The 27,114-nt window shown below is 46.4% G+C and overlaps 1 protein-coding gene across 2 annotated transcripts in view; it reads left to right on the forward strand.

Moving 5' to 3' along the window:
* Positions 1-16,821: 16,821 nt before the first annotated feature.
* The window catches only part of RGS10 (regulator of G protein signaling 10), a 38,761-nt gene continuing 28,468 nt past the window's right edge, over positions 16,822-27,114 (forward strand). Inside the window, exon 1 of one of the 2 annotated variants that reach the window (XM_081823408.1) lies at positions 16,822-16,986. In XM_081823408.1, the coding sequence (XP_081679534.1) occupies positions 16,938-16,986 (49 nt within the window). In that variant the 5' untranslated portion in view covers positions 16,822-16,937. Of the gene's footprint in view, positions 16,987-22,577; positions 22,698-27,114 lie in introns of those variants that run through there. The other variant, XM_081823409.1, reaches the window with a different exon arrangement.

The raw sequence follows: 27,114 nt of genomic DNA on the forward strand, positions 1-27,114 counted from the left end.
ACTGAATATTAGTATAGTAAAATTTCATTAATTTAGAGTCCCCGGGTAACGGAAACCATTGCTTTACCACGTCTAGGTTGATCTTTGGTAGTATCTGTGAGTAAAGTTTGCACTCAACAAATAGAAAAAAACAGGAAAAGAATTTATCTATAGACACTTTTCTAGGCGGCATGCCCAAATTAAATCTTCCTGTTTGTTAAAGATCAGCATTTGGACTCCTACTTAATACATTTTGAACGTCGAAATTGCATTTTTAGTATGCATTGGAAAGATGCGAAAATGATTTAGACTTTAGTTTATGTAAGCCTTCTGTTAAGTGGTCCAAGTGAGCAGGTTTTGTTAAATACGAATTCTATGTGTAGGAATAAAGTGTCCTACTTACCATGTCCAAGTAGGTTACTATTGAATTAGATTGCCATCTATTCTATTTTGAAACGAAATTATGTGAATAATTACAACTTCAAACAAATGTGTTAATTAGTACAGGTTAATATGAAATGTGGGCTCCAGTCTACTTAAATGGATCTACTTTGACAATTAGTACAGAGGCTGGAAACTAATTCCCAAGGTACTTTGTGTAAATATCTCTTTTGGGGGCAAGAATGACTTGGTTTTTAAATGGCCTAAATGTGAAGGAAGTTCAGTTTATATCTAGGAAATAGAGGAGGGGCGGGGAAGTATATATAGTTGGGGGGGGGTTTTGTAATCTTGGGCAAAAGAGTCAGGGCACTAATGGTAATTGACTTTTTGATCTAGTTAGGATTTTATTTGAGGGAAGAGAGAGCTTAATCCACATAGCATTCCCAGTTTGGTTTTTAAACAAGGATGTCAATGAGAGTAACAGTTAACAAAAGGTATGTGTCAAATGACTTCCTTAATGTTCTAACTCAGTTCTAATACAGATGCTAAATTTTAACTTTCCAAATTGTTGTGTTTTTTGCGATTCACTAACCATTGTTTCTCTGAAGTGTTCCTCTGGGAAATGATCCCCATATTCTAGTATTTTGAAGTCAGCTTGGAAAGTCTGCCAGACAAATGGAGCTGGAGTGCTGTCTGCTGGCTGCTAGTGGAGAGGCAGGCAAGCGGCATGTTGGAAAGGAACCTCACGTGGTGGAGCTGTCCAGTTGGTCTTGGCAGCTGGACTCAGCTCGCCTGCAGATCTCCTGTTTTGACTCTGCTTCGTTCTGGGGAACTATTGGGCATTTGCAAAGAGCCTAGTTCCCAGGTGATACTGGAGAATTGCATTTTCGAGGTAAACCAGGTTTTGCTATAAACAACCAGTCGATACCATAACTTGCCCAACTGTGATTTTTTTTTCCTGTTCTTCCATCTTTCTTCCTTGGGTTTTGGTATACCAATGAAGAAAAGTCCAAAACCATCTGGACAAAGTGGGCATGAAGTACGTGGCCATATGCAACTCTGCCTGTTCTGAGAGTTGATACTAACATTGTATATGTTTTAGATTTTCATAGTTCATTTTACTGGTTAAGAGTTGTGAGTTGAATTGTTTGGTATGTGGTTTATATGATTACTTTTGCTCACAGAAGTGAAGCTAATTCATAAATCTTAACATAGCTAAACAAAATTGAGAATGCCCATTTAGTAATCTTAGCTTGCTTCTTTTTGGAAAAAACTAAACTTGTAAAAAACATTGTTAATTAGTTTCCTTTGGCTAGGTTATATTTTAGCCTATGGCCCCGCTCAGCCTTGGGTATCTGTTTAATGAGGATTTGGACTGGGAAAGGGGTGGTGACTAGGATAATGAAGGGGGCAGAGGTCCTTGATTCGGAAGAGTGTTGACATGAGAACAGATGGTCCCGGGCAGATGTAGCAAACCCTGGTGATCAGGGCTTCAGTGCTGATATTTCATGTTATTTGGTTTAAGACCACATGCACGTGTTACCAGGAAGACTAGGAGACTTAGCAGGTCATTGAAAATAAAATACTACCAACACCTTTGTCTTATTTACTGACCCTGATTTCTTTTCAGTTTCCTTTAACGTATGTATCTATTAATGTATCTACACTTCCGGTAGAATGCTGGGCAGATGCTGCGGTGCTCAATACTGCCTTTGAGCATTTTCATTAAAATGGGATTAAGATACGGTTCAAAATCCACATTTAGTTTATTATAACCAGGAATCTTTTATTTTTAATAATGGACTACCTCATTTCCAGATTGCTTTGCTATTTTTGTATCTTTGGTTCTGTCAGTCACCCTCCACTAGAATGTAAGCTCCATGGGGGCAGGGATTTTCTTGGGTGACTGCCTGAACCCTAGGGCTTACAGAACAGTGCTTGGCACGTGGTAGATGTTAAGTAAATGTTGAATGCCATGACTACGACGGAGGAAGTGAAGATAAACATATTTTAGTCTCCCTCTTAAAACCAGAACACCACCTGGTGTTCTACTGGAGTAGAAGTTGACCAGAATCAATTGGGTGCTTGTCAGAAGGCAGATTCTGAGGATCCACAGTTGTGGATAAAGGTAACCTGAAATAAAGTTAATTGGTGTGGATTCCTTTTTTCCTCTTCTAACTCTTGTCCGGGGAAGAAAACCCTATTGGCCATGGTCACACATTTTCCAGAAAAAAAGTGGTTTTCGTGATTGCTACCCACTAGAGCTTGTCAAGCATCTTTCGAATGGATGTACCCCTCTGGTAATGCACTGGGGTGCACCAGTAGGAACCATAGCTGCCCCTGCATAGCACTCTTCCAAGAATGGGCGGTGGTGCCAGAATGTTTAGGGAGGATTACTTTTTTAGGAAGAGGGACTACCAGCAAGGCAGGAATTGGGTTCCTGGACAGGCAGCATCTGAGTATAACAGACAACCTGGAAATAGCCATGGGAAGTAACACGGTTGAGATTCTTAAAGTGGCAATTAAATATATAGCACATAGACTAGATCTAAAGTCAGTGTGTGCTTCAGCGTATTTACTGATTGGTTAGAGCAGAAGGCAGTTTCTTAGTTGTTCAAGTGAGGATGAGAAGACAACTTTTTTTTTTTTTTTTATAAAAGACTTGTACAGTGTTGGAAAACAGGTTATCTGAATGGTGTTGGTCTTTAAGGCACGGTGTCCAATTAAAATAGTGTCTTGTTTAAAATTTGGTTTGCCCTTCTATCCTGAAGGTTAAGTATTTATTGAAGACCTTATATTCTGTATTCTTAGTTTGGTTGGGTCTTAAATGTGCCCTGAATCTAACTCTGCTGTCAAAGAGAAAGGTTTTAAATTTTCATACCTGGAAATTACTTGCATTTACTCACAGGTATTTATAACCTTACTCCAATCTGTTACCTCTTTCAAGCAAATGCTTTGTTTTGACGTTAAATTTGCTGATGGTTTTGTTAGACTTACTAGGCTGGTGACAAAATGCAAAAACGGAAATAACAAAAGCCTGTCACTTTATAGATCTCGTCCCCACCCACTCCCTGTTCTCCACCCCCCTCCCGCCCCCCCCCCCCCGGTCCCACTACTGTCCTCCATCTGCACCCCTGCAAGAGCTCCTGCCACGTAGACCTGGTAAGTGCCCGAGCAGGGTGCCTGGGTGGCTCAGTCGGTTAAGCGACTGCCTTCGGCTCAGGTCATGATCCCAGGGTCCTGGGATCGAGTCCCACATCGGGCTCCCTGCTCTGCGGGGAGCCTGCTTCTCCCTCTCCCACTCCCCCTGCTGTGTTCCCTCTCTCGCTGTGTCTCTCTCTGTCAAATAAATAAAAATCTTAAAAAAAAAAAAATAAGTGCCCGAGCATTCTACAGAAGAGTGCACGTATGTGCGCAGCTCCAAACTCGCACAAGGTGAACACAGTCACGAGGTGGCAGGAGACCAGGCAAGGATGTTGCCAGCGCCCAGAAGCCTGCCTGCTCTTCTGGCTAGCTCCACTCCCCCCCTGAATAACTGGTAGCCTGATGATTGCTGTGACCATAGATTAGTTTGCTTTTTTTCAAACTCTATAAATACGGAATTAAGCAGTTTATATCCTTCTGTATCTGATTGACTTAATGCTATGTGTTGTTGCATGCCACCAAGTTCTCAGTGCTGTTAGTATTGTGTGTGTGTGCTCTAGTTACCCATTCTATTCTTCATTAAACACTTGGCTTTCTGTTTGGGATTTACATATAGTGCTGTAATGAATTTTTATAAATGTCTTGGGGAACATACTCATTTCTGTTGAGTATATACATAGGGATGGAATTTGGGGTTCTACATGTGTGTCTGAAGGGTTTCAGTAGATGATGCCCCACAATCTCCCAAAATGGTTGCATCGGTTTGCACTTGGACGCAGCATATGAGAATTCCACTTAGTCCCCACATTGCCAACAGTAGATACCGTATCTTTTTCATTTTAACTGTTCTGGTATCTTTCCTAAGTTTTAACCCTTCTAGTCTTTTTGACACAGCCAGAGTGACTTTTTAATTTTTAATTTAACTTACTATTATGTAGGTAATTATTAAGCATGATACCTAATTCAAAAGATAAAAAAGATATACAGTAAAAACCGTTCCTCCCACTCCTCTCTCCTAGCCATACCATCTAGTTCCCATCTCAGGAGACACCAGTGTTACCGGTCTCTGGTATTTTTCCAGAGATACCCATTTATATATCAACGTTTATTTTCCCCTTTCCCCAGAAATGATAGCATGTTGTATACACTGTTTTGCACCTTTCTTTATTCACTTAATAAATCTTAGAGATTATAACAGTTGCATTAATTTTTTTAAAACACCTACTAACATGTAACTTGAAAATGCCTCAGTAACTTCCCATTGCACTTAGCATGAAATCCCAAGTGCTTTCCAGGCTTTAGAGCTCTGCAGGACCAGGTGCCTACCTACCCATCCAGCCTCCCCCACCCCTCCACCCTCCTCTCTGTTAGCAAGCTCCAGTCACCCAGGCTGTCTTTCACTTCCTTTATTCATGGAGGTCTCCCACCTCAGGGCCCTTGCATATGCCTTCTTAACCTAGAAGCTGCTTCTAACAACACCTACCTGGCTGTTTACATCAGCCTGTCATTGTTCTCAGAAGTCTGACTGTGCCTCAGCTCTACACATAATTTAAGGATCCCTCAGTTATGCTTTCATTATCCCTGTATTTTTTATGATCCTTGAGACTCTAGATATGGATTGATGTGATTATTTGATTAATGATATTCTACTAGATTATAAATTCCACAGGAGTAGGGATTTTGTCTCGTTTACCACTCATGGTGTCTATGTGCTTAATGAATAGTTATTGAGTGAATAAATGGATTTATAGGAGGTAAATTTGCAAACTAATAACAAAGGGCTTAATGGCAAGTAATAAGGTAGGACTGGGACAGGAGAGAAATAGATGCGTGTGTACAAATTTGGAGTAGCAGTCTGATGCTTAGAATAAAGGAAGCAGTACAGGCCGTTCTATTTTCCAAGACAGTTCCTGTGCCTCCCACTGTGTTGCTTGGGTATCTCCCAAAATCTAGGGGGCCACTGAGAGCCTCCTCTGGCGGCCTAGGGGGGCTACTGCTGGTGCTGGGAGCCCCGGTTCTTAGCTGTTCTGGGGAGCGGGCAAGTCCACTTCTTCCTGACAGCTCCCGTTGGTGTTCCTGACGGTGCTTGTGGCAGTGGCTGGAAAGGAAGTCTCTGAGGGCAGCCAGTGTGCGTGCGAGACCCTCCCGCCGCCTCGTCCCTGCTCTGCCGCTGCCCCGCCCATGCTGTGCTTACTGCCCAACGGGCCCGCCCTTATCTTCCAGGGGCACTAGAATAAGGCAGGTGTGTTCAAGAGAAGGCGGCGAAATCTAAAATTAAGAAAAAGATTTTGAAGTTAAAATGTTTAAAAGTTCCGGGAACAGTGACTTAGCGATGTGCATTTTTAAATATTTGAAACGTTTTGGACAACTGTTTCCAAGTTTTTTCACATTCAATAACTTAAACCGAAAACTTTACCATGGATGTAAAAAGTATATATATATGTGTATTGTATTTTATTTTATTTTTAAAGATTTTATTTATTCATGAGAAACAGAGAAAGAGAGAGGCAGAGGGAGAAGCAGGCTTCCAGGGGCGCCTGGGTGGCTTAGTCGTTAAGCGTTTGCCTTCGGCTCAGGTCATGATCCCAGGGTCCTGGGATCGAGCTCCGCATTGGGCTCCCTGCTTGGCGGGGAGCCTGCTTCTCCCTCTCCCACTCCCCCTGCTTGTGTTCCTTCTCTTGCTGTGTCTCTCTCTGTCAAATAAATAAAAATAAAATCTTCAAAAAAAAAAGCAGGCTCCCAAGGAGCAGGGAGCCCGATGGAGGACTCAATCCTAGGACCCTGGGACCATGACCTGAGCCGAAGGCAGACACTTAACCATCTGAGCCACCCAGGCGCCCTATGTGTATTTTATTTTAAAGGGAAGCCCCCCCCACAAACTAACAGGTGTTGGCGAGGCTGTGGAGGAATTAGAAACTTGTGCCCTGTTGGAGGGGATCGAACAACGGTGCAGCTACTGAGGAAAGTAGCATGGAACGTTGTCAAAAAATTAAACAGAATTACCATAAGATCCAGCAATTCTGCGTTCTGGGTATATGTCCAAAAAAGGGCAGCTTTTCGAAGAGATAGTTGTACACCTGTGTTTAGAGCAGCACTGTTCACAATAGCCAAGATGGAGAAGTTACTCAAACGTCCATCGGTGGATGAATGGAGACACAGAATGTCTATCTATACAGTGGGATAGTACTCAGCCTTGAATGGCAGGAACTTCCAACACACACTACAACCTGGGTGAACCTTGAAGACATTAGCTAAATGAAATAAGCCAGTCACAAAAAGACGAACGCTGAATGATACCACTTACACGAGGTTTCTAAGGTAGTCAAACTCCTAGAAACAGATAATAGAATGGAGGTTGCCAGGGGCTGAAGGGAAGAGGGAAGAGGGTGTAGTTTCCGATTTGCAGGATGAAAAGGTTCTGGAGATCTGTTTCACAACCATGAGACATGTTCAGCCTATACAATTATGCTGAACTGTATACTTAAAAATGGCCACGATGGTAAATTTTACGTTGTGTATTTTCACCACAGTAAAAGTATATGATTTCTAAATTTTATAGATCACATTTAAAAGTAATAAGCAGGAGAACCCTCCTGCCCAGGGCTACTTATTTACCTTTCAGTTTCGTCCCCTGCTCACCAAATCTGGGTCTCTGTGCAAATTTACTCAGCTTTCCTTTTGTTAGATGACTCTTCTTAGATACTTTTCCTCTTGAGAAACATTATTCTTACACATCTTTGCCTTTTTTTATTTGAGTGGGAGCGAGTGAGAGAGAAAGAGACAGCACAGCGGGGGAGGGTGGAGCAGAGGGAGTGGGAGAGGGAGAAACACCTGAGCCGAAGGCAGACGCTTAATGACTGAGCCACCCAGGCGCCCCCATCTTTGCCTTTTTGTCCATTTTATTCGACATTAGGAGAGTTAAGATCTCAGTCACCAGCTTATTAGTGGGTTTCCTCTTGACTTAACTTGCTTTATGGTGGTTTTAATCTACTGGCATTTTTTAATCTAATGGCATAAAAATATTAGACCTTGAAGAAAGAAGGTGGATCCAGTACCAGGAAGTTCTAAATGCCTGCAAAATGTAGCGGATAACAGTCTTTATTCCTCAACTGCTCTGTATCTGTTTAGCCTATAAAGTCACAAATGGTATGTTTGCACTTGGAGAATTTACTGCTGTTTATGTTAAAGGTGAAAAAACTCTCTGGTGACCATGACTAAAAAAGGTTGAGGTTTCCAAAACCTCAGCTGGAAAAGATTGTTCGAAGTTGTAAATGGTGCCTGGCAACAAATTTTACCTGTATCTATAAATCCCTTCAAAGTATGGACTGGATCCAAAATGGCACTTTATAGCCTATTATGTAAATGTGTGGGATTTACCATTATTAAAGAAAGTGTTTTGGTATTTATGACTGGAAGCATATAAAACGAAGTACCGTTAATGGGTTCTCTTGTCTTTTATCAATAGAGATCATCTAATGATACTAATAACCAGAAATTTGTGGTATTTGCCTCCCTATACAGGTAACTCCTTCCTATGAAAAGATCTTTGGGCTTAAACTTTGGATCTGATGATGCTAGATCTCTGGGTGGAATTAATGCCTACTCTTGAGAGACGTAAGCTGTACAGATTGTCTCTAAAATGCAGTTAGCTGTTGGTTGCCTGGCTGGCTCAGGTGGAAGAGCATGAAATTCTTGAACTCAGGGTCATGAGTTCAAGCCCCACTTTGGGTGTAGAGATTGCTAAAAAAAATATAAACTTTAAAAAGCAGCATTTAGTGGCTGTGCCAACAATCCTCACTGCTTTTCAGCTTGCTTACACGCCCATTTAAATATGTATATATGCATATATATATGTGCACACATGTGTTCATATGTGTATACACACCTATTTATATATACACACATGTATTTTTCCACCCCAAGTATATTAAAAATCTGAGTTATGGCTTTGTATATTATTTCAGCTTTTTTTTCTTCACGGTGTAAAAATTTACATGTAATGTTCTGTAACACTGATAAAAATATCAAACTTGTGAGCCTGAGAACATGGTCAACATTCCCTGAGAACTTGGTCAACATATCTCTAGGAAGCAGTGATTCAGGGAAGTTTCCATCTGGCTAAAATTTAAGAGAGAATGACATGATTTGCAGTCCCTGTGTTTTTGTCAGATGATTTTCTTATATGTTTACTACCTTTTTTGACATGTTTTCTACAACCACATGTAAAGCAGTTATCAAATAGCTTTTAGGTGAAATTTGATGGCTGGCCAAAGGTACTAGGAAATCATAAATGGGAATAGTTTAACAAGTGATCTATCTTTTGAAGATTGCTTTCTAACTGTATCTTGCTTGGGTTTTAGGATTTTAAAAAGCATTTTAAAGAGTTTTAGAGATTATAAGCATAGATGAATAACCAGAGACTGAATAAAAATCATTAAAACTTTTGCATTTTTTAATATCTATGAGGCTTGGGTTAAAAATGATTTTTAAAAAAAATTTTTTAATTGAATTCTGTCGTATGGGGCTGATTAGTTCACAAAGTGTCCATTGTTTTTGTTAAGTCGTAAGGAACACTTGTGGGTATATTATATGATGGCCATAACCTTTAGTAATGTAACTTTTTGCTTTTGTAAAGTGAATCTCTCTTAACCATGCCAGATTTTACATATCCAAGATGTGAAATATGTGTTTGTCTTTAAAAGGAGTCAGCTGGAATTCTCTTCCCAAATGCTGGTTCTTTTGAAGTCACTTGGGGCTTGGTTTATAAGGCCCACCGGTCAGCTGGCTCAGGGATTTTACAGCTGTGTCCTCTGTCCCTGCTGTAGACCCTCCCTGCCATCTCATGCACCTCAGTACACGGGTTTTATCAAATAGCTTTTGGCAGTTTCCCAAAACCGCAGGATAGGTCCACAAGATAGCGTTCACTGTGAGAAATACCCAGGAGAGTATGACATCCCAAAGGAGAAGTTTTTGAAAAGGTCTCAGCAGTGGTGGCTCCCCAGTCACCTCTGTGGGGTGTCTGTGATTACACGGAATGGGGCAGTACTTCGTGGGACATGGGTGTTGGTAGCGCGATGTTCAGGAACCCCAGAACAGTAGTATGTTAATGGCCACACCTTATATACGTCTGTGTAGGTGTAGGTGTGCCCCATGCACTTTTTGTTGTTTCTGTTGTTTGCTTTTCAGAGGACGTTTTTGAATCTAGATTTGAAGGAAGGTCCAGGTTAAGAATCCTGGATTCTTCAACATTTAAAAATAACACCAGGGTACAGAGTTACAAAGTGGACACCTGGAACAGGGATTTTTTTAAATCATTTCTTTCCTGGGTGGGAGGCAGTCGTGCAAAGAGCACCGGGAGCCAAGAGACCTGAACTCCAGCCCTCCTCTTCCACCTATACCTGTGATATTGAGCTGTTCTCCAGACCTCTCGGACACGGTTTCTACATCTAGAAACTCCCCTATCACCGTGTTAGTGAAGATTGAGTAAAAATATGTGTGAATGTGCTTTTTAATCCACGAAGAGCCACAATTTTACCTGCAGTTGGTGATCTAGTCGTCTGTAGAGGCGGTCTAGAATTGAGCCCCCAGTAAGGGGTTGTTAAATGAGAAGAGTATTTCAAACAGCATTTAGAATGTGCCGAGCACATAGTAAGTGCCCCCATTTTTGGTGCAGTGTATCTTCCAGTACCTTTCCAAGGAGTCCGATGACAGTTTGAGTTCTGAACCTTTGTATGTGATCTGTTTTTGATCTTTGTAAATTAAAAAAAAAAAGTAAACAATTTTGAGACATCATTTGTATACCATCGAATTCACCTATTTGAACACACAATTAAATGATTTTTGATATATTTACAGAGTTGTGCAACCATCACCATAATCTAATTTTAGGACTTTTTCATCATCCCCCCAAAGCAAGCTTGTACTTATCAACAGTCCCTGCCCACTCTCTCCTTGCTTAGGGTTTAGGTAACCACTAATCAACTTTCTGTGGCTACCAATTTGCCTATTTTGGACTTTATATAAATGGGATTATATGATGTATGTTATTCTGTGATGGTTCTTTTCACCCAGTGCAACACTTTTTTAGGTTCATCTGTGTTGTAGCATGCATTAGGACTTCATTCCTTTTTATTGCCAAATAATATTCTATTGTAAGGATATGGCACAGTTTATCCATTTGTCAGTTGATGTGCATTTGGGTTGTTTCCACTTTGGGGCTATTATCAGTCATGTTGCTATGGGGGCGCCTGGGTGGCTCAATCGGTTGAGCATCTTCCTTCGGCTCAGGTCATGATCTTAGGGTCTGGGGATCGAGCCCCGAGTTGGATTCCCTGCTCTTCGGGGAGCCTGCTTCTCCCTCTCCCTCTGCCCTTCTCCCCCCTGTGCGCTCTTTCTCTCCTCTTGAATAAAAAAAAAAAAACCAAAAAAAAAAAAAAAACAATGTTGCTATGAACATTTGTGTACAAGTTTTAGTGTGGACATTTGTTTTCATTTCTCTTGAGTAGGTATGTAAGAAGTAGAATTTCTGACTTAACAGTTTCTGCATTCCCATCTGCTTTCAGATTGGTTAAAATCTCTCTTCCATCATTGCCTCCTTTCCCATACACCTTGTCCAGGTGGATTTATACCTTACTATAAAAATATACTTTGTGTTTAGCAGCTTCTCTGTCATCTGACTGGGGATTTGGGAGAGAAGAGATAAGGATTGTCTTGGGTCATCAACACATTTTATTGAGTGCTTCGTGTGTGACAGGCCCTCCTCCAGGGGCTGGGACTCCAGGGAGAATGGAAGGTGGGGGCGGGGGGGTGTAGGGGCCATGTGGAGAAACAGTCAGCAAACATAACAAGTAAAATGCACTATGCTAGAAGGTGCTATGTGCTATGCGGAGCCCCATGGCAGGGATGGAGGAAAGGAGGCATGAAGTACAGGAGGTGGGGTTGCCATTTAACACTGATGAGGTAACATCTGGCCGAAGACCTGAAGCAACTGAGGGAGTGTGCCATGCACACACCCAGTGTGGTGTGTTCCAGACAGAGGGGATAGCCAGTGCAAAGGTCATGAGGTGGGAGCGTGTGGAGGTGTTTGAGGGATAAGGAGGTTGGGCGGGAGCAGATGAGTTGGAGGGCAGAGGGAAGACCTGGAAAGGAGGTCAGAGGGGAATGGAGGTCTTGGTCACATGGGGCCTTGTCAGTCTTTATAAGGGGCTTGGGCTTTCTCCTGGGGCAACAGGGAGGCCCCAGTACAGTCTGAGCAGAGGGTTGATATGGTGAGACTTCCCTTGTTTCAGTGATCCCTCTAGGTGCTGGGTTTATAACAGACTGCAGCGAGGCAGAGGCAGGGAGGGAGACCTGTAGGAAGCCGTGCCTCTAGTCCAGGCAGATGAGTGGTGCCTTGGACATGGTGCTTATAGTGGAGATGGAAATGGTGAAAGCATAGATTTCTGGGTTCATTTGGGAGGTCGAACCTGCAGGATGACTTGATGGATGAGATGTGAGGTGTGAGAAAAACAATGATCAGAGATGACTCCCAGATAATTGGTCTGAGCAACGGGAAGGGTGGAGTTGCCCTTAATTGAGATGAGAAGGCTGTAGGTGGATCAGGTGTGGGCCAGAAGAGGAGGATCCATTCTGGACACACTCAGTTTGAGAGGTCTCATTAGGCATCCAAGAGAAGATGTCAAGCAGGCAAGTCCAGGCTGAAGAGAGAAGTGTGGGAGTTCTGTGGTATAAAGATGGGATTTCATACGGGCTTGGGTGACTATGACATTTCACGTAGGTTCATCAGTTGTAACAAACATACCCCTCTGGCGGGGGAGGTGGGTATGGGGGCGCTGTGCATGTTGGGGGGCAAGAAGCATATGGGGACTCTTCTATATGTTCTGTTCAATTTTGCTGTAAACCTAAAACTGCTCTAAAAAAAGTCTATTTTTTTAAAAAAAATGGTATTAAAAGCACAAGACTTGATGAGATGATCAGGGGAGTGTGCAAGAGAAGAGCTCCAAAGACTGAGCGTGCAGTGCCCAGTTTTGTGAAGAAGGGGTGGTGGGGGGTGGGGAAACAGCAAATGTGGCAGAAGGAAACCTAGGAGAGTGGTTCAAGAGCGGGGAGGGAAGAACGGGCTCAAATCTCTCAGGAGACCTAGCAACACATCCTCATCCTCTTCGAAGCTCTCTGGGCCTCAGTTTCCTTTCCTTTTTTTTTTTAAGATTTTATTTATTAGAGAGAGAGCACGCAAGCAGGGGAGCGGCAGGCAGAGGGAGAAGGAGAAGCAGGCTCTCCCCCTAGCAAGCAGCCCGATGTGGGGCTCGATCCCAGGACCCCAAGATCATGACCTGAGCCAAAGGCAGAAGCTTAACTGACTGAGTCACCCAGGCACCCTGGGCCTCAGTTTCCTGATCTGCAGGGTACTCCGCTGACCTCCAGCTGTGATATGCCATGAATATTTGACTTGATATGCAAGGGAGATCAAAGATGGGAAAGGCCATTGGTGTCTGCTTGCTCCCTCCATGGGAAATGTAGAGTTTAAAGACAGCAAAACTCATGTTGTAAAAATGTGGGTTTAAATATTGGTACATTAAACCCCATAGAGATTTTGACCAGTTTCCAACTACTGATGTTTTTTCCTGATTTCAGAGCATATACATCACAGAAATTTTGCAAAACTGGAAAATGTAATAATGAAAATTAAAACCACCCCTTATCCCATCTAGATAAAAGTGCTAGTAACGTTTTCGTATAGTTTTCTGCAAGTTTTCTCTACACAAATCAACTGTATTTCCTCCCCTTCCCCAGTGAAAAATTTCTCTATATTTGTATCCTGATTTTTTTCAATGAAAAAAACAGTTTTTACAACTGTTAAATATCCCATCATAGGAATATACTGTCACTTAGTCACTCCATTAATGAGTATTTATAGCACTATGAACAGCGCCAGTGAAAGAGGAGTTGGGATGTTCAACAGTACCCAGAAGTCTTTGCCCCTCTTAATCTTTCTTCAGCATAAATTACTAGTTGTACAAGTATTCACTGGTCCGATGGGTATAAACATTTTGAAAGCTTTTACACATGTTGCCAAATATGTATCTTAACATATCTGCCTCTCTTGGCTTCCAGAGAGGTTGTAACAATTTACTTTCCTTCTTTCTCTCTGCCTGTCAATTGTATCACTGTGACCAACCCTGCCCATTCCCCATATTTTCTTTTTAAAATGCCACTTCTCACTGCACATAGGCTACAGTTTATTAAAGCAGCACTGTAAGGGGGAGCAAGAGTAATTCAGATTCCAGTAAATTTTTGTGAGCTTACATGTGCCAGGCACTGTGCCAGGTGGCTTTCTTGTTTATTGCTGGTGAACACCACACCCTTAGAATGTAGGTGGCATCCTTTCCTTGTCCAATCCTGTGAGGCTGTGTTTGAAGATGCTTAGCTGGGCTGGCATGTGCCTAGGACTGGTACCTAGGTCTCTTGACTCCAAGTCAGGCACTTATTTGCACTTATTTATTTATCTCACTATATAACTCACCTGCCTCAACTGGCCTAGAATATTCTTTATGAGAGACTCAAAAATACAATATATACAATAAAATATAAGAAATTCTATAATATACTCACAGCTTACTAATTTTTAAAGGTTTCTGAGTAGAACAAAAAATATTCAACTTTGAAGTCAATGATCACTCTGACATCCTAGGCTCTTTCTCCTTGCTTGCCTGAATGAAGATTGTTCAACCAAAGATGAGACCAACAGGGGTAGGAAGAGGCCAAGCTGCCTGTCCTCTTCCTGTCCAGACTGGTTATCATCATTTGAGAAGGCTTGAGATGAGCTACAGAAAGTGAGTGATGCTATCTGGATGGTGGGCACTGTCAGCCCACATGCAAACTGCAGGCAGAACTTAATTGTGTGTGTGTTCTTTTGGCAAGCTTTAGGAACCCTGAAGCTCTATACTTGTATATTTGGTCTTTTCTACAGTGGCTGTTGAAAACTGACTTTTGGATCTTTAGACACTTAAAACAGATATTTAAAACAACTTCACCCAGACAGTCTCTTAATGTTCCGAAGCAGAAATTCTAAACTGTGTACATTAAACCTTGACCATGGTCTTTATTTTTGAACTCACCATCTGATATGCTAAGAGGACCGTGAAAGTGGTTTGAAGCTGGGCTATTTTCCTCCTATTTCAGAAAGGCCTAGCCGCCTTCTTAGCTCAGGAGGCACTCATGGGTATGTCTTAGGCCACCCCAGGGCATTTCAGGACACTTGTGGGGCTGGACCTGGCAACTGGCATATTTAGCTATGCCTGATACTTACCCACTGTGCCAGTCTTATTTCCTGTGTTAGGATTACCTGTAATTTGGTCTCTAGGACGGTTTTCTGGGGAGATCCACGGCACAGATACCCTCGGCATTGCTTCCAGAATGTAGCAACCTCATTTGGATCCAGGACTCTGCCTGAGTTTCAAAGCCCTGCTCTTACATCGGAGGAAGCTGCTGCCTGTGGTTGCAGCATGTTACAAAGGGTGTGGAAGCAGGGGCGCCTGAGTGGCTCAGTCGTTAAGCGTCTGCCTTCGGCTCAGGTCATGATCCCAGGGTCCTGGGATGGAGCCCCGCATCGAGCCCCGCATCGAGCCCCGCATCGAGCCCCGCATCCAGCCCCGCATCGGGCTCCCTGCTTGGCGGGAAGCCTGCTTCTCCCTCTCCCACTCCTGCTTGTGTTCCCTGTCTCGCTATGTCTCTCTGTCAAATAAATAAATAAAATCTTAAAAAAAAAAAAAAGGGGTGTGGAAGCAGGTGGGGAGCCCACCCCCAGAGTAGGCCAAGGACAGGAGGAGGCGTTATTTAAATTGAGCTTTTCTGCTGGGTTCTAAGTTTGTTCCTGGTCCCCGTAGTGACCATCCTCCAGGGAAGCTCAAAACCCCCGTAATCTTCACTATCTTCAGGAGCCAGAAAAAGCTCTCCTGGGAGGAGGGGAGAGTGGGTGCTCAGAAATACTCGGAAAAGTGGCTTTGAGAGGGCAAGGGTAGGGCCAGAAACAAGAAGCACAGAAGGCCAGCGATGGGGTGGAATTGGGACGGAGCGGGTGGGTAGAAGGAAGGAGAAAAAATGAGCAGAACGGGCCGCTCAGAATAGAAGATATAAAAGAAAGTGCCAGCTAGAGAAAACACTGCAAAAGGATGGGTGGCAGGGCCCGACGACTGGGGAGCGGTTTAGAAAAATAGCAATTAGCACAGCTAAAAATAAAAGACCAATTTGGAGACAAAGCCAGATACACAAGGAGAAAAATAAGACTCTCCAGAAAGACAATTCTTCGCAAACCGAACGCTCAAGAAAATGAGGCTAATGACACCCCCTTGGGGGCTGTTTTGCACAGAAATGAGACAATAGATAGGGGGGCGGGGCGCGCCGCGCTGAGCAGGTGACTGGTGGCGGTAGAGGAGAAATCAAGCCGGAGCGCAGTGTGCACCTGAGTGACTCCGAGAGTTGAGCTAAAGGCCCTGCCGGAAGCTGCGCCACGTGTCCCCAAAGTTAGAGAAGTGTCCCCAACAAGTCGCTGTGCGGGGCAGAGGCATCTCTCGGCGCTGGAACCCTAAGGGTTCCTGCAGAATTCCACCGAGGCAGGCCCCTGGAGCCTCCAGGCCACGGGGAGAAGGCATCTAAGTTCTCCCGGCGCCCGCGCAGCGCAGCTCGGCTCGCTCCCCGCGGCCCGGACCCTGGCCATGCCCCACCGGCTTTCGTGGAGGGGCGGGCAGGTCCGGGCCCGCGGGGATCCTGGATCCCGGGGGCGAGGAGGCGAAGGCCGTGGGCGGCGTCCAGGTTTTGCAAAACCTCGAGGCCTCGGCATCCGCGTCCGTGTAGCGGGAGGGGACCCCGGCCTGCCGCCTCGCGAAGGCGCACGGAGCCACCGAGCGCGGTGCGCCCGCGGCGCCGTGCCCGTTTCTCGCGGCTGCAGGAAGAGGGCGGGAGACCGGGATGGACGCCGAGTCTCGAGGCGGGCGGGGCGGGGCGGGGCCCGGGGCGGCTGCTTTGGCGAGCTCCGTGGGGGCGGCGGGGGACCCCGGGGCGCACGGGTGCCGGGGCAGGGTTCCTAAGCCACGGGCGGCGCGGGCTCCCTCCAGGCCAGTGCACTCCATCCCGAGCGCGGGGCCGGGCCTCGGCGTTTGGTCACCCGGGGCCGCCCTGGGCCACCCGGGCCCCTGAGGCTGCACTGCTGGGCCCCCGCCGGCGCGGGCGGGCAGGGCGCACGGAGCGCGCCACGCGGCGCCTGGCGGTGGGGAGGGCGGCGGGGCGGGGGCGGGCGCGGGCGCGCCGGGGCGGTGCTGAGCGGGCTCCTCCTCCTCCTCGGCCTCCTCCTCCTCGGCCTCCTCCTCCTCTCCGTCCTCCGGCTCAGCTGCCGCGCCGCCCGGCTGCTCCTCCTTCCTCCCCGGGCGACCGCGGCGATGTTTAACCGCGCCGTGAGCCGGCTCAGCAGGAAGCGGCCGCCGTCAGGTAAGCGGCTCCCGGCCCCGCGGGCTGGGGATCGGGGCGCCCGGAGGAGCCGCCTCGGCCGACGCTGCCCGCCCAGGGTCCCGGGCATCCTTCCCTCCCTCCTGTGCTCGGGCGCGGCTTGGCGATGCCACCAGGCGAGGGTCCCCGCGGACCGCGCCACTTCTCCTCGCTCCGTCCGGCGTCCCTGCGGTCGCAGCCGCGGCGGGAGCGCAGAGCCCCGAGCGGCGCTGCGGCGGGAAGTTTGGAGAAAAGGGGGAACAACAGGAGTTTTCTTTTTAGTGATGGTCTGGGAGAAGAAAGGAGATCCCATACACCCCCAAACTTTGGAGGGAGTACGGGCTCTAGATCCGAAAGCAGAAAGTCGCGCGGGCTCCTTCCCTTCTGCAGTTCTCTGCCTCTCTCCGCTGCGGGATGTTGGTGCGAATGATGCCCGCGCGGCGCCCAGAGCAGGCAGGGCTGGACCCCCGGGATCGGACTGGCAGCGGGGCCCCGGCCGCCCGGCGCCTTCAGTTCTGCGCTGCGGGGCCGAAATGTGGGGCCGCCGAGGAGGGTGAACACCAGGGTGGAGAAGGCACATCTGTAGTTCGCGCCAGGGGAGCGCTGACCTTACCGTGGACTCGGCTTGGCTGTCACAATGGACCAGGCTGAGCCACAATTTGGAGCAATTTGATAGGACAAAGAATCCACGGTGAAGATGAGACCATGCCTTTGATGCCAACCACCTTACCCTTTTCGTTCACAATTATGGCTCTGCTCCTTTGAGCTCTTAATGTGGGCCCAGGTCTCTGTTCACTCAGTTCTGTGTTCTCTCTCCACCCTTAGGGGCAAGCCTGTGAGATAGGTACTGTTAAGGCAACTTTCCAGAAGAGGGAACTGAAGCGGGGAGCTGTTAGGTAACCCGCCCCAAGTCACACTTAGGGAGTAATGGAGAATCTTTGAAACCCACCTTGGCCTGACTGTGGAGTTCAGAGGCTTTTCTGCTGCCTTCCACTCGCAGACTCACTTCTTCCTAGTGCTAGGAGTCTGGACATGTTGGTCCGTGTCCTGTTTTCCCTGAATATCATATTTTATGAGGGACATTGCAGTTAAGAGGATGGACTGGGACCAGACTGGCTGGGACCAAATCCCACCTCCACCACTGTGAAAACTTCGAGTCTGTGCAAATGAGGATCTGCAAAATGGGAATAAAACAGCTATCCCTCTGTGAGCCCTTAAAGGGAGCTGGTTTCCCATCCATCAACTGATGCAAATCATTGTGTTAATACTCAGGACACCCCTAATAAAGTAGGACTTCATAGGGTCATTGTAAAGAGCTTATATTTGTGTCAGTGGGCTTTGTATATCTTGCTGCGTTGTCTGTGGGTCAAAGGATTGCTTCAGATGTTCCTTTTAGCTATTCCCTCTTGGTGGCTCTTCACAGGTCTGTGGAGCTGTAGTCAGAGCCTGCACTCAAGTTCAACTCCTGGTTCCCACCCTGACTCTATCATTCAGTGACCTTGGGCAAGTTCCTGACCTCTGAGCCAATTGCTAAATTATTGGGAAATTTGAGAACTGGGTGCTAAATCACAGATAGCTTGAAATTGGCTGTTGGTGGATATTTTTACCATGGAAATGGGCAAATGCTAAAGATCAAGCTTTTTTTTTTTTTCTGCGAGAGCTGGTTTAGTGACATACCTCTGTGTCTGTTTTCCCATCTATAAAGTGGGTTTCATAGAGTCCTGGGATTAGACACATCAGAACATATGAAGTCCCTAGTGCAATGCCTGGCACGTAATAAATGAGTAATAATGGTTGGTTTCCCCCTTTCGTATTATAAACAGAGCTGCTCTGAACATCTCTGCCTGGTTATTCATTGCTTTGCATCGTTTTGGAGCATCCCTGGTTTGGGGGGTGTTATATGGGTGAGGGTTGTACCCCAGAAAGACTGGGCAATTTGGGGACACTCGTGGAGTGTACCTCTTTTGGGGCAGCCACTTTTCAGCCTTACGACATGGGATTAGGTGACAGAAAGATTAGTAGCTAAGCATCATGGATTGGTATTGGGTGCCTGGCCTCCAAGAGCCCAAACGCCATTGGATTTTTAGGTTTAAAGTGTACCCCACTGACGGGAAAGGGCAAATGAGGCCCTGCCATTTGGGCATCACCATCCAGCAGTGAGAAAAGGAGTCAAGTGAGAAAGGGAACGTGGGCCCCGAGGCAGAGGTACTGGGAAGCTAGCCAAGTGATCCATGGGACCCTGTACTACACTTTTATTTGGTAACTCCGAATTATTTTTCCTAAACTGGCTCTCCAAATTATATAAGCTTCCAGCCCCACCAGTGCTGGATCCAGCCCTGCAGACTCCTGATATGGACCCAGCCGCAGTCCTGCCTCCCAGAACCTTCTACTGTCTAGACTTTTCTTGCTTTTCAGCAAAACCTTATTGGAGACCATGTCTTCAAGCTCAGAGTTTGGAGTTCCTAACCCCTAATTCCAAGGTTCAAAGTGCAATTCCCTTGTTTTTCCTTTTGGAGATTTCTCAAAGTGTGTTCATGAACCCACTGGAGGTGCGAAGGGGTTGGATAAAATGCAGCTTTCCAGGCCACACCTGGACCCACTGACTCAGTCTTGGGGACCCGAGGTGGGAGGGAGAGTAAGCTGCATTTTCAGTAAGTTCCCAGGTTGATTCTTATGCCTCTGAAGTCTGTCTGCCCACCTCCTCGCCCCCCACAACGGCTCACACTGTTGATGGTAATCGTGATGCCGCTCACCTGGAAAGCAAAGCCAAAGCCACAACCTTCCCGCTGCGAGCAGACTGAGGGGCGACCCGTGGAGGGAATGCCCACCCTGCCAGGCAGGCCTTGACCCTCCCCTGGGGGTCTGTTGTACATTATCCCATTAAACCCTTGGGACCAGTTTCGGATTTATTGCTGGGCTTAAGTTTTTATTTAAAGATGACAGTCAACATAGCAACTTAATGTCTTTGTTTTAACAACCCAGCAGCGGGGCAGTCTTGGCCTCTGGGGAAACTTTCTCTGCAGAACATCACGGCCATCCTGTGGTTTCAGGGAGAGCAGCTCAAGGACAGAGAGGCCGGGCTGGGCTGAGGGGTGTTGTTTTAAGACCAGCGTGGTCAGCCCACGAGCCGACTGAGTCCGTGGTGTCAGCTCTGAATGCCACCAGCTCTGAATGCCACCAAGAGCACCCTCTAGACGGGTGGGTGTCAGGTGCTACTGGAGCTGTATTTGCCTTCATTGACTTTGTATGGGATTGACATCTCCTTCCCGCACTGTTAGAAATTTGGCAAACCTGGCAGGTGCCTGGTGGGCCATTTCCTGGGGCTTCCTGGGTGGACTGAGGTGCATCCTCCGTGCGCTTGAGTAATCCCCTCGGCCCAGGGCTCCGGGCTCAGAAAGTTGCTGTTTAAATTGTACTAAATTTCCTCTTGCTGGTTGTCTTCTGCTTCCCCCAGATAGCTCTCCTCTGCTGCAGCCCGAGAGGGGCGGTGGGGGCAGAGGGGGCCCCGGGCAGGCGACAGCAGCAGCTCCCTGATAAGAGCTGTCAGGAGGCGTCCCCTGCGGGGGGAACAGACCCTTGCAGACTTCCGGGGACTCATTTCCCTTCTAAGCAAGTTCCCATCCCTCCAGGGCCTTGCCAAGGGTCTGCGGGTCAGCTGTGCTGTCCCCTCTGTGCGGTGCTCAGGGACCCCTCCTCGGGCCTGCCTTCTCTCCCAGGCCCAGCCCCCCGGCTCTCACTCTGCCTGTGGGGGGCTGCGTATTCCCACTTCTGCCCCTTTCTTCCGAGGGTGTCCTCTGTCCTGCCTTCTCCCACAGCTAGGTCTCCCTCTGCCCCAGCAGGGCCACTCTCCCCAGCCTCCTGCCTCCCTCCCTCTCTGCCCCCGAAATGCAGCCTGTTTTGTCTCTCCCTGGACAGCTGTAGAGGCCACCAAGGGGCAGGGACTTGTCCGGAACCACCCATTTCAGAAGGGACAGGGCGCCTGGGTGGCTCAGTTGGTTGAGCGACTGCCTTCGGCTCAGGTCATGATCCTGGAGTCCCGGGATCGAGTCCCGCATCGGGCTCCCTGCTCGGCAAGGGAGTCTGCTTCTCCCTCTGACCCTCCTCCCTCTCATGCTCTCTGTCTCTCATTCTCTCTCTCAAATAAATAAATAAAAAAATCTTAAAAAAAAATCTCAGAAGGGACAGACCAGAGAACTCAAATCTCTGACCCAAGCCCAGAGCTACCTGCATGAGTTCACACAGAATCCATTTAGTCGTCTTGTTAAGATATATTTAGAGTTAAAAAAAAAATACATATATATATATATTTTTATTCATATATATATATATATATATATGAATATGGAGCTGACAACTTTTCCCTTTCCTCTCCTCCCGCCCCTTCTTCCTTTCCCCCCCTTTCTTCCTTTCTCCAGTCAGGACATTAAAAACAATGCCATCATCAGCCATCTTTATCATTCCATGAGTGAAAGGGCATTTGAACACCCCAGAGAGTAAAGACAGAATCTCATGTAAGGAAATGTCCTGATCCACCAGAATTTTCTAGAGGTTATTGTGTCCAGGGAGAGGCACTGGGTGGCTGACGGACAGAGCGGACAGGAAGCCCTGCTCTCCCCTCTGCTCCCACTGTGTCTCTTAATTTTGTACCATGTAAATAAATATAATGATCTCTTTCCTAAAAACAACCCAAGGCCGCCTTGATGGTATCAAGACAGCTTAAGTGGTAACTATTTCCCTATCCTTATTTTCATTTCCACATGAACCAGTGAAAAAAACTTCATGCCAGCCTGTGGCATTGTGGGCAGATAGCCATGTGGGAACTCCTGGTCTCATCTTCTCAATTAATTTTAAGTTCTGTGAGAAAAAGGGCCCCGCCTTTCACTTCTTGTGTCTGTCACCGCCCTTCCCTTCCCAGGCTTTGCAGCCAGAGGGCTTGGGGCTGAGTCCCACCTCATCCCCTTCTTTGCTTGCTCCTCGGAGCACGTTACTTAACCTCACCGCGCCTCAGTTTCCTCCTCTGTAAAATGGGCCCCCGATGAGCCCGACCTGGGCGGGTCGCTGTGAGGTGGAGCCGAGATCTATAGCAAGCGCTCAGTCAGGCAGCTGTTTTGACAGTGGTCCTGCTCGCTGTCTCGCCCCCAGTCTATCAGAAAACATCCATCAATGTAAACGTGAACATGAGTGCCAGACATGGCGGACTGCAGGGAAGACACAGCTCCTCCCCGAGAAATGCACAGTCCCTCTGATGCTGGAGGGAGAAGGTCACTTGCCCATCCGGCCGTAGGGGCCCCGGGGGCGGGGGTGAGGGCACATCTGAGCACGAATGTCAGGCCCTGGGGGTGGGGGGTGGGGGGTAGCACAGGCCTCTGGGAAGTGAAGGAAATCAGGACAGGGTCTTCATTTTCACCCCCAGGATAGAGCTCCTGGGTAATTTTATTTTTTTCTGGGCCTTTGCCTAGAAAGTAGAGATTCTAGGGAGGCTACAAATAACAGTCTGGCGTTCTGATTTCCTTCCCTCTGGTAGAAACTGGAAGCCAGTGGCCATCTGTTGTTTAGTCCACTCAAAAGAGGATGTGGAGTCTTGTTTTTCCTCCAGACCCAAGGGTGCTCAGGAGCCCCGCAGCCCCCGGCCTGTCTCCCACGAAGCGTCTCTGAGAAGGCAGTGGGTTCCTGGGCTTCGTGAGACTCCTCAGGTGGACCCCAGAGCATGGAACGTAAGGACTGGCCCCCACCCCCCTTGGGCAAATGTCCTCAGCTTGCCCACTGCCCGGCTGACAGCGGCGCAGGGCAGGGGCTGGGGGGAGAGTGGAGTGGAGACACAGGGACACAGGTGCCCTTGGGAGGCCCCGCCCGAGCCCTTGGCTTTCTCTGAGGTCTCTGGCTTCTTGGAAAAAAAAAAAAAAGCCATGATGCTTTTTCTGGGTCCAGCCAGCCCTCTGTAGCCTGCTCGCCTTCTCTGGTCTTTGATGTTTGCTATTATTATGATCATTTTAAAACTTTTTCATTTTTATTATTATATTCTGCTAATTGCACTTCACGCAAAACTCCCCACCAAGGGAATTGCATCCTTGAAGGGTAGTTATTCTCAGAAGTTAGATACTGGAGCCGATAAGCACTTAAGTAATATTTAGATAGAGCGTTTCCATGACCCACTTTCTCCGGAACCTTACATAGATCAGTTGTGACAAACTGATTCTCTGCTTCTATTTGGATGACTTTTTTAAAAAATGTAATATGTTTGATGTGGTATAGTTGGTATGAAGTTTTAAAGGTTTTATTTATTTATTTGGGAAAGAGAGAGAGGGAGGGGAGGGGCAGAGGGGGAGGGAGAGGGAAAGAATCTCAAGCAGATTCTGTGCCAAGTGTGGACCCCACACAGGGCTCGATCTCACAACCCTGAGATCATGACCTGAGCTGAAACCAAGAGTCGGACGCTTAACTGACTGAGCCATCCAGGTGCCCCTGATGTGAGGTTTTAAATAAGGTTCTCGGGTGTGCACTTTTCCTTGAATATTTATGGGAGTATGGTGTGTGTGTTTGTGTGTGTGTGTGTGTGTGTGTGTGTGTGTATGTGTTGCATCAAACCGCTTCAGAATTTCGAGTGAACATTTCGGCCTCTTCCTGGGCTTGAATGTTTGGTTTGTTTTCTTTAATAATGCTCTAAGTTTTGGGGGTACTTAGGATAGACTCTTTGATAATGTACACTGACTCTGCTTTGAGGAAGTTGGGTATTGAGATTTTACTAGGACATTATTTGACTTGGAAAAATTGTCTATGCAGGATCATTATCCAGACCTTCCTGCAGACTAATAGCAGGAATCCATGCTGTAAGCCTTCAGTTGCGATGAGTGTTACAGATGCCTTTTGAGTATGGATTTCCAAGGAATTAATGTCTGGAGAAAGTCTCTGGTAGATATGACATCATAGCATCTATAAATAATGCATTACGAAATATGCTGCAAGCAACCAGCCTCAGCCATCTGTATCTTTGAAATAATGGCTTTTGCTGAAGTCAGAAACCACACAGAACAGCATAAATGTAAATGGAAAACGTATGTACATTGTGTTTGCATGCTAGATGATTCTGGCCCGGTCTGGTGTGGGTTTTTGTCTGCGCTGAATTCCCTCTTGGTTTTCTCAGTCTTTTCCCACGGTGCAGTTTTTGTCTTTCTCTTCAAGGCCGTTGTGTTCTGGCCTTTGTGAGTGTGAAGATCAGCAGTTATCAAAAACAAAAATGGCAGGAGAGCCTCATGATAAAGAGAGTGGGCTCTGGAGCTGTGCTTGGAGCACGGTCCCCCCCCCTTCCTAGCTGGGTGACCCTTGCATCTGTGCTTCGTCATCTGAAGTGGGGATAATATTAAGCACAGGGTCATTGTGAGGTATGAATGATTTAAGCCACAGAAAAAGCTTGAAGCTGTCCCCAGCACACTGTAAGCAATGTATAAGTGTTTGCTGTTGTTATTAGCTAATGATAGATTAATCTGAATATAAATGTATTGAAAAATAAGTATTGTGCCTACAAAAATCTGATCTAAAATGCTTTAAAGACCTCAGGAGGTTAAAAAATTTTTTTCATTGTAAAAATATTTTATAGGTAAACTAAACAAGACAAGATAAACAGCTGGACAAAATTGAAACAAATGGTGTCACTGATAGTTCCTTACTAGCTTGAGTGATCTTAAAGCTGCTAGAAAATTACGTTTGACTTCTTTTTCCTCCTTTGCATTCCGAGCTTACCTTCTTATGTTGTAATCCGTCTAAAATGGCAACTTTTATCAATGAAAAAACAAAGAATAGTATACCTTTATGGCCCCAGGTGCCAGGAGTTGGGAAGCTGGGAACTCTTGGTTTTGCTTTATTCTTAAGTTCAGAAGTAAACCTGTATACTATAGAGAAAAGTTATTCCTTTTTCTTATAATTGCTGGACTGATTGTAACATTTAAGATAAACTTGTCTTAGGAAGCCTTTACTTACATGCATTGAGAAGTAGTGAAAGTCTCCTGAGTGGGGGGACCCTGAGTAATAGAAATGACCCGACTTGAGGGGTGATCTCTAGGGCAGTGCCAGATGCGGGGGCCTCTGCTCAGTCTCACTGGAGGTCAGGAGCATGACTTGGAAAAGAGATACACCATTAGGGGCGCCTGGGTGGCTCAGACGGTTAAGCGTCTGCCTTCGGCTCAGGTCATGATCCTGGGGTCCTGGGATCGAGCCCCACATGGGGCTCTCTGCTCAGCGGGAACCTGCTTCTCCCTCTCCCTCTGCTGCTTCCCCTGCTTGTACACTCTCTCTGTGTCAAAAATAAATAAAATCTTTAAAAAAGAGAGAGAGATACACCATTAAATGATTGGAGTTTGCAAATGTGCTTCTATTTAGAGCTATCTATCTATATTGATAACAATCAAGAAGGATTAAGGAAAAAAGGGCATAGCCAAAAGCTTTTGTCAAAATTGAAAGGCAATCAAGAAGTCTTGGAAAAATTCAAACCAATGCTTCTGGGAAAAGCAAAAACACACATCAGAGTGTGGGAAGAAGATAACCACGGTAAGGATGGTGGGGGCAGAAGTGGGCAAAAAGGCAAGAAGGAATTTGTCTTTATCAAGGGCACCAAAGCCAGACACCAGTGGCTATGGCTATGGAGAGTAGCTGCATCTTGGTGGACTTCCTGAGCCAGCCCTAGAAATTCTGTGCCCTTCAGTAACAGTGTGGGGGTCAATGTATTTCATTACTCTTGATGGCAGGGAGATGGTAGCCCAGCTGAGAACTGAGAGGAAGGGCCATTTATTTGCCAAGTCCTGTGTTCTGGAGGAGCCCCTGGGGTTCTGTGGAGGTGGCCCTGGGAGGGACAGTCACCTTCACATTGAAGTCCCAATACTGGTTCCATCGAGTAGTTCTTTAGTTGGGTCACCTTGGGTAGGTCATTTACCCTCTGAACCCTTATTTTATCCTCCAAACCTTTATTTCCCAGTCTATAAAATAAGGGGACAATACCGGACTAGTTGTATTGAGTTATAAGAGTCTTTGATCAAGTGAAAGCTGGCACAGAAATCTAATATGCAAAATGATTGGAGTACAAATTAAGGGTTGGGGGAGGTGACAACTATCAAATGGTGGGGCCAGGTATCTTATCTCCCATTTTGGTTAAATGGGAATCCACCAAGTGTATTTATTTGCAAGAGAGCGTAGCAGCAAAAACCCAAATGTGGTCTGGTTTATTATTGAGAAGAATGTCAGGAGCTTTGGAACCCTTTCAGACCAAGGTTGAAAACTTATGGGCAAAGTAGGTGGTGCGTGATAGCAGGAGAAATTTGTGGCTGCCTAAGACTGTTCCCCGGAGCGGCCCACTTGTGTCTCTGCGTGTATTTACGTCACAGAAGATCTGCTGAGGGAGGGCAGCAAATTGTCAAGCTGTATTCACGAACAGGAGAGTAAATTGGTGAAATGCTTGGCAGAATGAACCCTCTCGCAGAACTTTCTTATAATGGTGATCTCTTGATTCGATTTGTACTTTGTCGGGGAGAAACTCAGTGTTCAGAGGCTTGCCGTTCTAGCATTTGCAAAGAGAGCAGGGAACTAATGTAATATCCACAGACTGAAGATGCACTCTAGAGAAGCATCAGGTCCATTTGTGTTGTGTTTGAGTGAGTTTGCTTCTCGATGGAAGGAATAGATTTGTCCTGGGTCATTCTCTTATGTGCTCTATCACCAGTGTGTATTGAAACAGTCCCCAACCCCTCACGGGGCTTCTGGCTTCTGCTTTTTAGCCCCAGTCAGCCAGCGAATGTCTAAAATCCAGGTAGTTCTCCCAGATGCTGGGAGACAGGGTCCCAGCTGCTTGAGAAATTAACACGTGCTGGACCCCCAATAGAACATGAAAGATCATGCAAGCTGAGTTCCTGTTAAGGCCAATGTTTTCGGATACAACTTTCTTCCAAAAATATTTTAACCTGTGTGGCATCCTAGCTGTTTGCAGCAATTAATATTCATAGGACTTTTTTCATTTATCCTTTTCAAATGGTTTGCTTTGCTGATTTTTTAGTTAAAAGCGTATTTTCTCCTACATTCAAACTTTGCTTTATAGAAACAGGTTTCTACCTTTAAATGAAAAAAGGCAATGGGGCGCCTGGGTGGCTC

This window comes from Leptonychotes weddellii, chromosome 6, assembly GCF_054177405.1.
Source record: "Leptonychotes weddellii isolate Sample4059 chromosome 6, ASM5417740v2, whole genome shotgun sequence".
Lineage (NCBI taxonomy): Eukaryota > Metazoa > Chordata > Mammalia > Carnivora > Phocidae > Leptonychotes > Leptonychotes weddellii.